Source organism: Hyalella azteca, unplaced genomic scaffold (genome assembly GCF_000764305.2).
Source record: "Hyalella azteca isolate HAZT.00-mixed unplaced genomic scaffold, Hazt_2.0.2 contig2316, whole genome shotgun sequence".
Taxonomy (NCBI): domain Eukaryota; kingdom Metazoa; phylum Arthropoda; class Malacostraca; order Amphipoda; family Hyalellidae; genus Hyalella; species Hyalella azteca.
In genome coordinates, this window is record NW_025932596.1 from 260,855 (window position 1) to 274,559 (window position 13,705).

Consider the following 13,705-nt stretch of genomic DNA (forward strand, 5'->3'; position numbering starts at 1 on the left):
TTTGCAAAGAGTCTAATTGGCGTTCGAAATATATTTTCTTTAAATGCATGAAGATCTCTTTCTATATAAATAAATGTCTGCTGTTTATTTCGTTCGGCTAAAATTAGGAATTTTTCTTGTACATCACTTTTCCAAACACACCCAAGCCTAATTTTTCTGCCATTCATAATTCGCATTTTGTTGCTCGTGTTCTGGGTCCATGCTTTGAAAACTCGCTAAGTGAACGTAAAAACTTACGCTCTATTTTCTTGTCTATGATTGGTGGATTTGGCTTGAAAGGCCGTCAATGATTGGCTGATGAACTTACGATCTCTTAACTTTTTTGGAAAGTATAGGCCCTGGTGCGCTGTAAACTGCATCATGGTTTGCCTCTGGGCGTGCATGAGGTGATGGTAAACTGGTTCTGCTCGTGCTGCGCTATAATGCTGTCAGGTTCTGCTACCAGCCATTGTATAGCCTCTGCTGCGCTATAATGCTGTCAAGTTCTGCTACCAGCCATTGTATAGCCATTGTATAGCCTCTGCTGCGCTATAATGCTGCCAGGTTCTGCTACCAGCCATTGTATAGCCTCTGCTGCGCTATAATGCTGCCAGGTTCTGCTACCGGCCATTGTATAGCCTCTGCTGCGCTATAATGCTGACAGGTTCCTACCCATACCAGAGCACAACTGTATCGCTATTTAGACATTTCTAGACATTTAGACATTTCTTATTTATTTATTTTCTGTTTTGAAACCTGACAGTGCATTTTACTTTACTAATTGATTTAATTGTGTTTCTAGGACTGAATTTTTTCTGAACAGAATTTAGTGTTATGAACTGACGATGGAGCTGGACTCCGAAACGTTTTCTCTTATAAAGATATGGTGAATTTTTGTGGTATTTTCTTTGCTTTTAAATTCCTATCTAGACAAAGTTTTGCTCATTTCTCAGTCTCGTGGTTCAGTGTAGGACTGACCGGCGTGGTACTCATTGCATGTGGCGGTCGAAGACCTTGGGCGAGAGCGAGAGTATGAATTTCTCTCTTCATATAGACGCCGCTTCATTCTGTAGCCAATGACATTTTCTTTTTAGCGCATTTTCCCATTTATGGAAAAAATGCACTATTGTGCTCGTCATGTCCGTCTGTCTGTCCGTTCGTCTGTACGTCCGTCCGTCCGTCCGTGACCTCATGATTTCGTCGACGAGAAAATGCGCTCTCTGTCACTCACTGCAGTGAGTACTGAGTTAATCAGAGTTATATTTTTATTATTCATAACTGAGACAAATTAGGAAATGTGCGAGACTTTGTTCTAATAGCGATGCACATTTTGCTCTTTTCGGACAATATAATGACCCATTTTTGGGTGCTACCCGAATATATTCAGCTTTTCAAGGGAGAAATATTTTCGTTAGTGAGGATTGACAGTTATCAGCGATGATGCATATATAGGTGCAGTACGTTCGGATAAGATTGAGCGTGCTTGTCGAAAGAAGGTAAATTTCCAAGGTTCGCACTTGTCTTTTAGCTGTTTTCCAGAAGCAAGTCAGCAATTAGTTATATGAAATATTTGTTCTTATTTCGCACTCAAAGAAATAAGTGAGATTTTGTACAATGAGCGATGCCCTTATTGCGCTTGCGTGGGTCATCCTGACTAAGTTTGGCCCGGCGAAAGGGCGTATCAGTGCTACGTCTGCTCTGTGCTCGTGCTGGGGATGAAAAAGTATGTCCTTATTTGTACAATATCACTCATTAATTTTCCTGTGAACGGTTGTAGATTATCCTGATGGTTGGATCAGTGTCTCATTTCTATAACTATAAAACTGCCTAATCTTTCAATTATAAATCAATTCATAGGTAAGATGTGCATACATTTTTGGTTTGAATAATATTCAGGATTTGAAAGCTGTATCTGGCTTTTGGATGACTTTATTTAACTTTACCTTTGGACTTCCGTCTTTTGCCCTCAAAAAACGCTTTGGCCAGCTCATTTAAATATTAAATTATTATTTATGACCCCCACCACTCAACTCACTGTTAACCCATGCCACTCTAGACTAAACTCTTCTTTTCAATTGTGTTATGATACCTACTTGCCGTGTTGTCCATTATTTATTTGTTTACTGTTTGCACAGCGGAGTTATGCACAGCATTTACCCCTCTCTCCTGTACCACAGCCTGCACAGCGAAGTGATCCACTGCATTTACCCCCTCTCTCCTGTACCACAGCCTGCACAGCGGAGTGATCCACTGCATTTACCCCCTCTCTCCTGTACCACAGCCTGCACAGCGGGGTGATCCACTGCATTTACCCCCTCTCTCCTGTACCACAGCACTACATTAATCTCTCCTGTACCACAGCCTGCACAGCGGGGTGATCCAGCTATGGGACTACCGCATGTGTACGCTGGTGGACAAGTTTGATGACCACGAGGGGCCCGTGAGGTCCGTGTGTTTCCACGAGCAACAGCCGCTCTTCGTGTCGGGCGGCGACGACTACAAGATCAAGGTACTCGAACCTATATGAATTTTATATCAATCAGGCAAATTGCTGTACTCTTAAATAGCACATTTATTGATTTATTGAGTGATTCGATGACTTATGCGCATGGAAGCAATCCTCTAGGGAAATGACGTTGAAACAAAATTTAATCGACCTAATTTCAGCGTTGATGAGCTTAGACTGTACTAAAAGTACTGCACTTGATCTATACTCAAAAGTACGACCTGTAACGGTGTATTATTCACAGGTCTGGAACTACAAGTTGCGCCGTTGTCTCTTCACCCTCTTGGGTCACCTGGACTACATCCGCACCGTGGAGTTCCACCAGGTTCGTATGTAGCGTTTATATTTTAAAAATGGTGTACATTTACAATGTAAGAATTCTTTACTAATTACCCCAGTGTTAATTTACTCACGGCGTTCAGGTATTGAATAGCAAGCTACTAATAATTCAGTTTAAATTCGTATTTCACCAAATATATTGCTATTCATGTTCTTTTAACATTGTTTCTTATTGAAAACCTTTGTTTTAACTATTTTTTTTTTCTCTTAAACTTTACTCTCCGTCACGTTCTTTAACTTAAATTTTTAATTCGTTCTACGTGTTTAACTCTAAATTTGAACACTTCATCTAAATTCCCTGATTGCTAACCTAACGACGTCTATCACTTCTTAACCATTTTGCATTATTTGTATCATTGAGAAACGATGTGGTGGCAAAATAAAATCTGTTTCAAGTGCTTGTGACTCCTGAAAATTAGAAAATTAAATCTATTGTAAACTGTTGCAATTTCCTGGAGTTAGGGAAACTTGTTGTTGCTAAAGGATATTGTTATGACATCCTTCGAAATGAGGGATATTTGAAAACTATTTCAGCGCCACCTGGTGTATGTTAGAGGATTAAAATTTTATATATATAACAATTTATAGTATTTGTCTTCACTATTCGTTTCATAGCCTAATTAAAATAGCTTTGGGTTCATTTTCAATTTTTTTTTGTACCACTTAATCCTGAATATGAAATTTTATTCGCCTTACACATGGCGTTCGACTCAACTTGAATTATGATTACTTTCATATAAGATTACTGAAATATAAATAATTTCCCATGAGTTGACACACGATAACCTAAATACCTACAACAATACCACACAAACACTGCAGGAGTATCCATGGATCCTGTCAGCCAGCGACGACCAGACCATCAGGCTGTGGAACTGGCAGTCCCGGCAGTGCGTTAGCATCCTGACGGGCCACAACCATTACGTTATGTGCGCACGCTTCCATCCTACGCAGGACCTCATCGTGTCTGCCTCCCTCGACTCCAGCGTCCGAGTCTGGGACATTTCTGGTGGGTTTTGTCGGTGATGATACACTCACAGAAATGAGTGGAGCTTTTCTTCAAGTAGCGATACAGCTTTTCGCTTTTTTATGGGTCATCCTGACGCAGTTTGGTAAGTTGCTGTGACTGGTCTATTAGCTACACATAGTGTCTGGTAGGTATACTTTCATTTTAGTTAATGACTTGTGGGTTTTTCTTATAGTGAATTTAGATCTAATTGCTCCAGTTACATGGGACTCTATCTGCACTTCGATTAATGGGTATTGATATAAGTCTTCCCTTTAGTCACTTGATTATTATTAAACTACGGAACTGAAGAGTAACAGAGGTCGACGTATTTGTTGTTACTTTAGGTATGACCTCGTGGGTTCACCGTTACTACAATTATTAGCTCACAGCTCAGCCTCTGCAGTTGCTGGCTCGGGAACTAGTTAATCGAACAATTGCATATTCGATACCGTAATAGTGGTACAAATATATTCCTCTCAACCATTCTTATTATAATTCTCGTAAGTCCATCACTGTTTCTTAGTGATTTTCGTCCTCGATTGATTTTGACGCATTTTGGTTTGACATTGTCGAGGCTTTCTTACGTTTCTGCGTCACGGCCTTGATAGCCAGTAAACATTTATTTAAACATTTATCATCTCTGTTAACTGTAGTGACATTTATGTGTGTCGGCACTTGAGTGACCTGCGTCCCAAAAAAGCTTTATGTGCTTTGCTGGCATGCATGCACGACTGATAAAACAGTTATGTTTGAGCTGTGTACAATGGAAGGCTTTCCTTTTTCAATGCGGTGCGTTGATTATGATGATAAAATTTGACAATTTAACGATTGCTGCCACGAGATTCTGTTCATCTGGCTTAATGCTCATACTATTTTTCATCTTTTTGCTATAATAACTTGTCTATTAGTAATTGTATTATTAATATTGAGTCCTAGTATAATTTTTTTTTCTATCAGTATACAGTGTTATTTTATGTTTCTGATTGAATCCGAAGCTTTCTGAGTCTGTTTCACTTATATTTTATTTTGTACTTATTAATTTGATTTATTAATCATAAATATTTCGTTAGTATAGCGTTTGGCTCGCGATTTAACTTAATGTATTTTTTGGCGCCTTTGCATTTTAAATGTGTGGTTTTAAATCATGGCTATTGTGAGCCAAGTGAATGAACCTCTTGTGTTTTTTGTGGTCAAATTTCAGCGTTTTGCATCCGAAACTAGAAGGCTGCCCAACATGATGGCTGAGAAGTTTCTCTCCTTCTTATTGCGCACTCCTCTTCCGAAACATTTAGCGGATGGCAGCTGAATATATAGTTTCCTAACCTGAAAAAGGGACAATATTCATAAAAGTGGTGCTGCCCTATATTGAGTGTTGCTAGTCTTGGAGCCTTACTTTCAAAATAGTTGAAATTCCGTCACTCTGTAAAGTAATGGCTGACGGCTTTTCGAGCTAAACTCAGCAAGGACTGATGAGAACTCGGCCGCTTCGTATACTTCAGCGAGTTACGATAGTACTGCCCTCGGTTGTGTTAAGTACAATTAGTAACATGAAGTACCATCCTCGCATTTCTTTGGCTCCGCTGCGGAGAAAATAAAGTCGCAATTTAAACACTGTTATTGCAATATAATTGTGGCTTGCATTAAGCATTTGCTGCGCTATGTTTCTATGCTGCGCGCTATCTATACCAACGAACACTGTTAGTGACGACTCATATTTACACGAATCGAATTATCCTGCTGTTGAGAACCCGCTATGCTCATGGATGGGTTTATTTCAAACAAGAAATAAAGCTGTTTAATGTGCAAAGAGCAGCTATCTGAACAAGTATTAAGCTGGTATGTCAAAAATAGTTGCTGTTACATCGGAGAACTGAAACTCCCTCGATATTCTGGGACGGTGATGGTAACTAACTGGTATATCAACGAAAGCTGTGATTAATAACCCCTGTGATTTACAATAAACATAATTGTGTCTACCACGAACGTAGAAAACGAGTACCCAAAACAGAGGCCGTACTATAACAAACGTTTAGAATTTGTAACGCTATAAGCCAATCACATAACGGCATTTCAAGCTGAACCCACCAATCACAGTCGAGAAATCTGCTACCCTATATTCGTGTACTTAAGATTGGGTATTGTCGCCGTTGCTGTACTTAAGATGCTAGCTGTACTTGAAATGCTAGCTGTACCTAAGATGCTAACTGTACTTAAGCGAGTTATAGCAATAAGTACGGCCCAGAACAGTGTCCCCTCTATGCCCAGGTATCGTGACAACAGCTGGGCTTGGGGGCAGCAATTCTCAGGAGGGTGAGTGTCGCTCTTCATATTTTGACCATCACAAGATATTCAGCAATTCTATCGTTAACTTATTATTTAGTGAATGTAAAGGATTGTCGCCGTTGCGTCGGGCAACTTCTTACGGTTTCCCAGGCTTTGTCTGTCGCTGCTTGCTTCTGCTGGCAATAACAAACGGTGCTAATTTCTGATCGCCTACGTACAGTTCAAGGGTATTGGCCATTTTTTTGCAGCGACTTAGGGACGAATGGTTACGGCTCATCTCTTCTGCCTTTGACTTCTAACCGTTACAAAAAAAATTAAAGGCTATTTCTGCAGCTAGAACAATCTGATACTGGAAGTTTGAGGCTTGTTCTTGGTGCTTGCTACTACTAAAAGGTTTATTTGATCAATTTCTTGACGAACTTGCATTGGATCGGTTCTGATAGTCAGGCAAACCCCTGAAAAGCCTGTTATTCTCAAAGTTCTATTATTTTATAAATGAAATATTCGAAAAAGACCAACTAACTCCTATATGCGTGTATAAATGTTTCAATTCAATTTTCAATTTCAATTTTATTTTCAGTTAAAAGCTAAGCTTCACATTTCCAACGCTTGGTAATATTTCAATCAGTGCCTGTTCATTTAAGGGTAGCTTGCTTTCATTGTCTATTTTTTGAAATTTTCTTAATTGGAGCTAATAAGGATTATCTTTCGTTATGGTATTCTTTCCATTTTTCTAACCTTGCTTTAAATTTTTTAATATTTTCTAAGCTTGCTATGCTTAACTTCTCATCAGTAACGCTTGTGTTATTTATTGAACCTTGCTCGACAGGTATTAATTTTGTTCAGATTTCACGAACGGGGAATTTGTTTTATACTATAAGTGATTTTTATCTTTATTTTGAAATTTTCAAGGTTTTGTCGAAATTTTCCGTTATTCTAATATTTCAACGACTCTTATAAACAGTGTTCTTTTTGCAGAATAACGACTTTTATGAAAGAACTCATTTTACGATAATTATTTATTGATCTCTTTTATTTTTATTTTTGGATTGTTCTTTTACTGCAGATTTGACTGCATGCTACTCACATGTATTTCAACTGCAGTTCATATGTATATACTTTGCTAAAGTATCAAATGAGAATACCTATTATCGTAGCGTGCTGCCCTAATGCAGCATTATTATAATATTGGACACTGAACTTAGTTCTATACACACATATTCCTGCTATAAGATTGAAAGCGAGATGAGACGCTCAGAAAAATTAATTAGACTTGGTCCAAATAACAATGCTATTTTTGCCGTAGAGAGGGTCCAGTTTGGTCGGCAAAAAGGCGTATCATTGCTACGCACGGAAAGCGTGTCATCATTTGCACAACATGACCCATTAATTCTTCTGAGTGAATGCTTTCTACATGTATATATGTCATTGTCGGTGCAAGTGGCCAGCAATTCAATAGGTCCAATTTCTTTCATGAAGCTCCTGTATTATCTAAAAAATATAACTCAGTACTCACTGCAGTGAGTGACAGAGAGCGCATTTTCTCATCGACGAAAACGTGAGGTCACGGACGGACGGACAGACGGACATGGCGAGCACAATAGTGCATTTTCCATAAATGAGAAAATGCGCTAAAAAGTAATCTTCCAAACTTGGGATTTAGCGCAGTTTTCACGAAGCTTCCATCTCTTGAGTCCGGATGTTGCTCTCTCTTTAATCTCCTATTACCATCTTTAATATGTTTCATATGACATCTTCTCTGAGGAATCTCCACTGTATGCATTTGAAAAAATCTCAGTCTCATAGCATGTTTACTTGGTTCCATTGGGTTATGATTTTTTTTCATTTGGTATACTGTAATGATATTCTTAAAATGGATATTACAATGACTGGAAATTATTTGAAATTTTTCATTATTATGGCCTTGTTTCTTTACAAAGACGTTTTTTTATGTGACTCCGCACGATTTTTTCTTCTGAACCGCATCACTTATGAGTGGCTAAATTTATACTGTATGCACCGAAATTATTGCAGCAATGCATGCCGAACCGTGACAATTTATCTGTTTTCGTGACAAGGTAACAACGGTAGGTTAACCCATGACATTACCCATATGGTAGGTCTATTCATACCGCATAATAACCAGCGAGATATTTTTTTCTTATGACGATAACTTTAGTTATCAATTTATCCGCCATGATATCCAGGGTAAATTTATTTCCCTATCACAATAACTAAGGTAATGTATTCTTTATCACGATAATCAGGCTAAATATTTCAACCTAACCGCTTTCAGAACAAGCCAAAAAATTGACTTTTTTTACTTATCATCGTTCAAAACAAGCCAAGAAGTTGACTTTTTTAACTTACCCATGTTCATTACAAGGCAGAAAAGTTTATTTTTCTCCACTTATCCACGTTCAGTACAAGCCAAAAAAGTTGACAAGTCTCACTAGACGCGTTCAAAAGTTGACTAGTCTGACTGGACGCGTTCAAAAGTTGACAAGTGTCACTGGACGCGCAGGTCTACGCAGCAAGAACGTAGCCCCTGGTCTGGGTTCCTCTCTCCTCGACGAGCACCCCAGTCTCCCGCACCAGTTCAGCGGGCGTGGTGGTGGTGGTGGTAGCCACAGTCGCACCACCCCGGAGCTCTTCAGCAGCGGTGACGCGGTGGTCAAACATGTGCTCGAGGGGCATGACAGGGGTGTTAACTGGGCAGCATTCCACCCAACCCTGCCGCTCCTGCTCTCCGGCAGTGATGACCGCCTCGTTAAACTCTGGAGGATGAGTGAGACGAAGGTGATGAACATATTTTTATATGTCAAACTCTGGAGGATGAGTGAGACGAAGGTAATGAACATATTTTTATATGTCAAACTCTGGAGGATGAGTGAGACAAAGGTAATGAACATATTTTTATATGTCAAACTCTGGAGGATGAGTGAGACGAAGGTAATGAATATTTATATCTTATTTAAAGGGCATAAGTTGTGCAATCTGGGGCTCAAGATTTGTGTAATTATAGAAACATTTAAATCTTATTGCTTTGAGGTAATGAACATATTTTTATATAGTGTTTAAAGGGCACAAGTTGTTCAATCTGGGACTCGAGATTTGTGTAATTATTGAAACATTTAAATCTTATTGCTGTAAGATGGAGTAAATAGTTACATATCCTGTTGATGAACGTTTAAAATTTAAAATGAAAGGGTACTTGGGAATGTAAAAGTAAGACGATATTGCGAAATTAACCGTTGAAATCAAAGAGAAGCCCGTTATGCACTAAGAAGAAATATTATTTTGACTCTTTAAAGTAACTTAGTGCAAGTTATGTTTGTTGCTTCAGCAGACCGCTCTTGGTAATGCATTTTAAACTAAATTACGAAAATAATGCCGGATAATATATAATAATGTCTCTTCGAAGAGTTATGCGCCAGCAATGTATTTTTTTTATCTTGCACGAACCGTAACGAATAATATAGTGTAAGACGTGCGTTATGCACGCACCTTAACTCCTGACGATGAACCTGGTGTAAGACGTGTGTTATACACGCACCTTAACTCCTGACGATGAACCTGGTGTAAGACGTGTGTGTCTCGTCACAGGCGTGGGAGGTTGACACGTGTCGTGGTCACTACAACAACGTCTCTTGTGTGATGTTCCACCCTCGTCAGGAGCTTATCCTCTCCAACGGGTCAGTTATTATAATATTAACATTAACAGGTCTTTATATACCAGTGCCAATATCATTAGTCTGTTTTAAATCGCAAGTTCGCTAAAAATTTAAAAGCAAAGATATATTCACCATATCCTCAATGATAGCGTATGTTTTTATTGCTTTCTTTGTTTTCACACCAGTTATTACGTGACTTTGATGATTATTCATATACCAGATATTATAGCCAGTCCCTTTGATTATTATTGATCTGATGTTAGGTTTCCTTAACATTGATAAATGAACGCTTGATTTGGTTCGGGTTTTCACTACACATTACTGGCATTTTTTTAGGTTTCTGATTACATTTCTTCAGTCGATAACTTAATTATAGATGAACTATCTGATAACATTTATTTAGTTGATAATTAAATTAAGGATGAAAGATGGTTGACCTCGTTACATCCACCAGAGAGGACAAGAGCATCCGCGTGTGGGACCTGGCCAAGCGCGTGTGTCTCCACACCTTCAGGAGAGACGATGACAGGTCACGATTTGTCTTTTAAATTGTCATATTTTTCAATTTGTATTAATTTAAGTTTGTGGTACTGTAATTGACCTGAAGCCTTCAGCCGTTGCCAAGCTGCATGGGTACAATGGTACCTTAAATCGGTACGATTTCCGTGATGTAAAATTATGCAGTCCGAGTAGGGTTACATATTTTCTCAGGAGAGACGATGACAGGTCACGATTTGTTTGTATAATTGTCAACTTTTTCAATTTTTATTCATTTCCAACTTTTTGATTTGTAATAGTTATTAAATTGGTTAATTTAATTTACCATAAGTCTTAAGCCCTTGCCACACTGCATGGTGCAACTGTACATAAAATCGGTACGATTACAACGCTGTAAAACTATACTGTCCAGTCCGACAAGGGTTATATTTTGTAAAAGTGTATATACTCTACATTTCTCTTTTGAAGAGTATGTCAGCTCAGCATTTCATCATTTACTGAATCTATGAATGTGTTCTGCTTATTCCGAGTCAATTTTTTTAGCTTTATGTGGTAATTTAATCACGAAACTTGTCATCCACACATTGTTTACCTATACCAAATTTGTAGGCTTAAATGTTTATTTTCATTAGATTTCCATCTATTCGTATTATGCTTTTCCTCACAAATATAAATAGATTTTTCGTCAGATTACACTTTATACGACCATGATTTCTGTGTACGGAGTTCTTAACCCCTTTGTAAATTGACGATAACTCTCATGATCAATAATCCTGATTCGAACAGCGTTAGAAGCGGTTATAGCGATGTAGCGTTTAAAGCATTGCAATGGTTATTTCGCCATGAGAGGTGTTATTATAGTGGAAACGCATGATTCGTTTGAGTGCTGTTATTTCAGTCACTGATTTATATCACAAGTTTCCCGTATTTCGATGCCCCAGGGGTACTCGAGATGATAACGAGGGACTTCTTACCCATCTATGTTTCAAGTTCTACAATATCGATGTTTTTCAAGTACACAAGCTATTTTTGCTTTTAGGTTAACCAATTTGTGTTTCAATTTCCACAATGTCCCTTTTTAGCGCATTTTCTCATTTATGGAAGAAATGCACTATTGTGCTCGCCATGTCCGTCCGTCTGTCTGTCCGTCCGTCTGTCTGACCTCAAGTTTACGTCGACGAGAAAATGCGCTCTCTGCCACTCACTGCAGTGAGTACTGAGTTATTTTTTTCAAGTACACAGGTTAGGTTGAATTTAAGGTTTATAATCATAATTATTGACTTATTCGTCAGGTTTTGGGTGATGGCCGCCCACCCCACGCTGAACCTGTTCGCCGCAGGGCACGACAGCGGCATGATGGTCTTCAAGCTCGAGCGAGAGCGTCCTGCCTACGCCCTCAACGGCAACCTTCTCTACTACGTCAAGGAGAGGTGCTTACTACCACTGTTGATCTATCTATTGTTTGATGCATCTATTACTTCTTATTTGATGCAGCTAGTATTTATTATTTGATGCTATTATTATTTATTAGCTGATGCAACTGTTATTTCCTATTTGATGCACTTATTAGTTCTTATTTGATACATATATTACTTCTTAATTGATTGATGCAGCTATAATTTATTACATGATGCATCAACTATTATTTATTAGTTGATGCATTTATTGTTATTTGATGCATCTACTAGTATTCGATGACTCTTTTCTTCCTAAGCAGAAATTGAGCTTCTAAAGTAATGCTACTCCTAAACTAATATTTTAAGTTTCTACAAATTCTTTACTATCTCTAACGCCAGTTAAATTCTCCTTGGCGTTGTGTCAACTACCAATTTCTTATCATTAACTACCGAAATATACCGCGTTGATATTGATAATTTTGATGTGCTGGTCAGGTTTCTGCGTCGGCTTGACCTGACCAAGAACAAGGATGTGGCCATAATGCAGCTCAGGACCACAGGACGCATGACTCCTCCGTACTCCTTGGCTTACAATCCTGCGGAGAACAGCGTGCTAGTCACCACCCGCAACACCAACACTGACAACTCCTGCTATGATCTCTACCAGGTCCAGTCACCAGTGTCATCTTAGAGTGAAGATAATTACCTGTGTTTAGTGATATTAGTGTTTAGATATTTACCTTTGTTTAGTGGTTTTATAGTGTATATATTTGCCTGTGTTTAGTGGTTTTATAGTGTAGATATTTGCCTGTGTTTAGTGATCTTATCGTGCATATATTTACATGTGTTTGGTGAATTGCTTTCTTATAGTGTATTACCCGGCGTTTAATGAGATCATAATATGTCTACCTACGTAATGTGTATTATATACATAATGTCTTTATGATAATTCTTGACTGTGATTAACTCTATTTTCTTTTTTCAATTCCGTCCAGACTTATTTTGATCTGTATTAATTATTTTGAGTTCGCTTCTGATTTTCTCTGGTTTAATAATTCTGTCTTATAATATCCTTCGCTTATATAATGAACACTAACGTGAACATATAGCAAATTAATTCCAGCATCTCTCTGATAATCCCTGCTATGATCAGTACCGTTTCAATTGAATTTTTTGCATCTTGAATATTCTCAAGTTTAAGCTAATTATTAGTATTAGTGCTGTATTTCGGTGCATAGTTTCCTAATTTTTGTCACAACACTCGGTGACCCAATTTGAATTTTTTATATCTTGAATATTCTCAAGTTTTAGCTAGCTATCAGTATGAATATTAGTATAAGTTGGCAAAATTTGTTCTTTTAAGCAGGTTTCATTGAAGATCAGAGCATTCGTTTTATTGATGATTTTCTTATTAATTTTTTTCTTTAGTTCGAACAAAATTTTTCGTTTGCACGGGTAAATCGAAAATCAGATTACCGAAGTACATATTTGACTACATCTCGACTCATCTACAATCTACATCATACAGTGAGCCCGATGTTGTCCATTTATCAGTACGAGTCGAGTATTTCAGAGCATAGTTTCCTAATTTTTGTCACAACACTCCGTGACCCAAATTGAATTTTTTATATCTAGAATATTCTCAAGTTTTAGCTAGTTATTATTATTAATCGAGTATTTCAGTGCATAGTTTCCTAATTTTCTTGCCGCATGTTTGACCAGGTACCAAAGGAAGAGTCTGCTGGAGAAACCACAACTCCCACGGAAGCCGCGGAATCTAAACGCGCTGGAGGCTTCACCGCCGTGTGGGTGGCGAGGAACCGGTTTGCTGTCATGGACAAACATCACCAGGTGTGTGTTACTTAAGGGATTATAAATGTCTATCTATAATATAGATATTAATATCTATAACTAAACAACTATCTATAGATAATACTATAGATATATATCTGAAGCGCTAGTAAAACTGAAGAATAGCTAGAAAGACATAATTTAATTTCATTCAACCAACGAACGCGCT

General features: G+C 38.1%; 1 protein-coding gene across 4 annotated transcripts in view; it reads left to right on the top strand.

The window, feature by feature from the left end:
- Window positions 1-13,705, top strand: part of LOC108672042 (coatomer subunit alpha) — a 39,875-nt gene that overhangs the window by 17,205 nt on the left and 8,965 nt on the right. For 3 of the 4 annotated variants that reach the window (XM_018159659.2, XM_018159657.2, XM_047885529.1), the window contains exons 3-12: window positions 2,341-2,488; window positions 2,730-2,810; window positions 3,647-3,833; window positions 6,099-6,143; window positions 8,641-8,915; window positions 9,723-9,811; window positions 10,245-10,319; window positions 11,581-11,718; window positions 12,181-12,352; window positions 13,408-13,536. In XM_018159659.2, the coding sequence (XP_018015148.1) occupies window positions 2,341-2,488; window positions 2,730-2,810; window positions 3,647-3,833; window positions 6,099-6,143; window positions 8,641-8,915; window positions 9,723-9,811; window positions 10,245-10,319; window positions 11,581-11,718; window positions 12,181-12,352; window positions 13,408-13,536 (1,339 nt within the window). The remainder of the gene's footprint in view (window positions 1-2,340; window positions 2,489-2,729; window positions 2,811-3,646; window positions 3,834-6,098; window positions 6,144-8,640; window positions 8,916-9,722; window positions 9,812-10,244; window positions 10,320-11,580; window positions 11,719-12,180; window positions 12,353-13,407; window positions 13,537-13,705) is intronic. The other variant, XM_018159660.2, reaches the window with a different exon arrangement.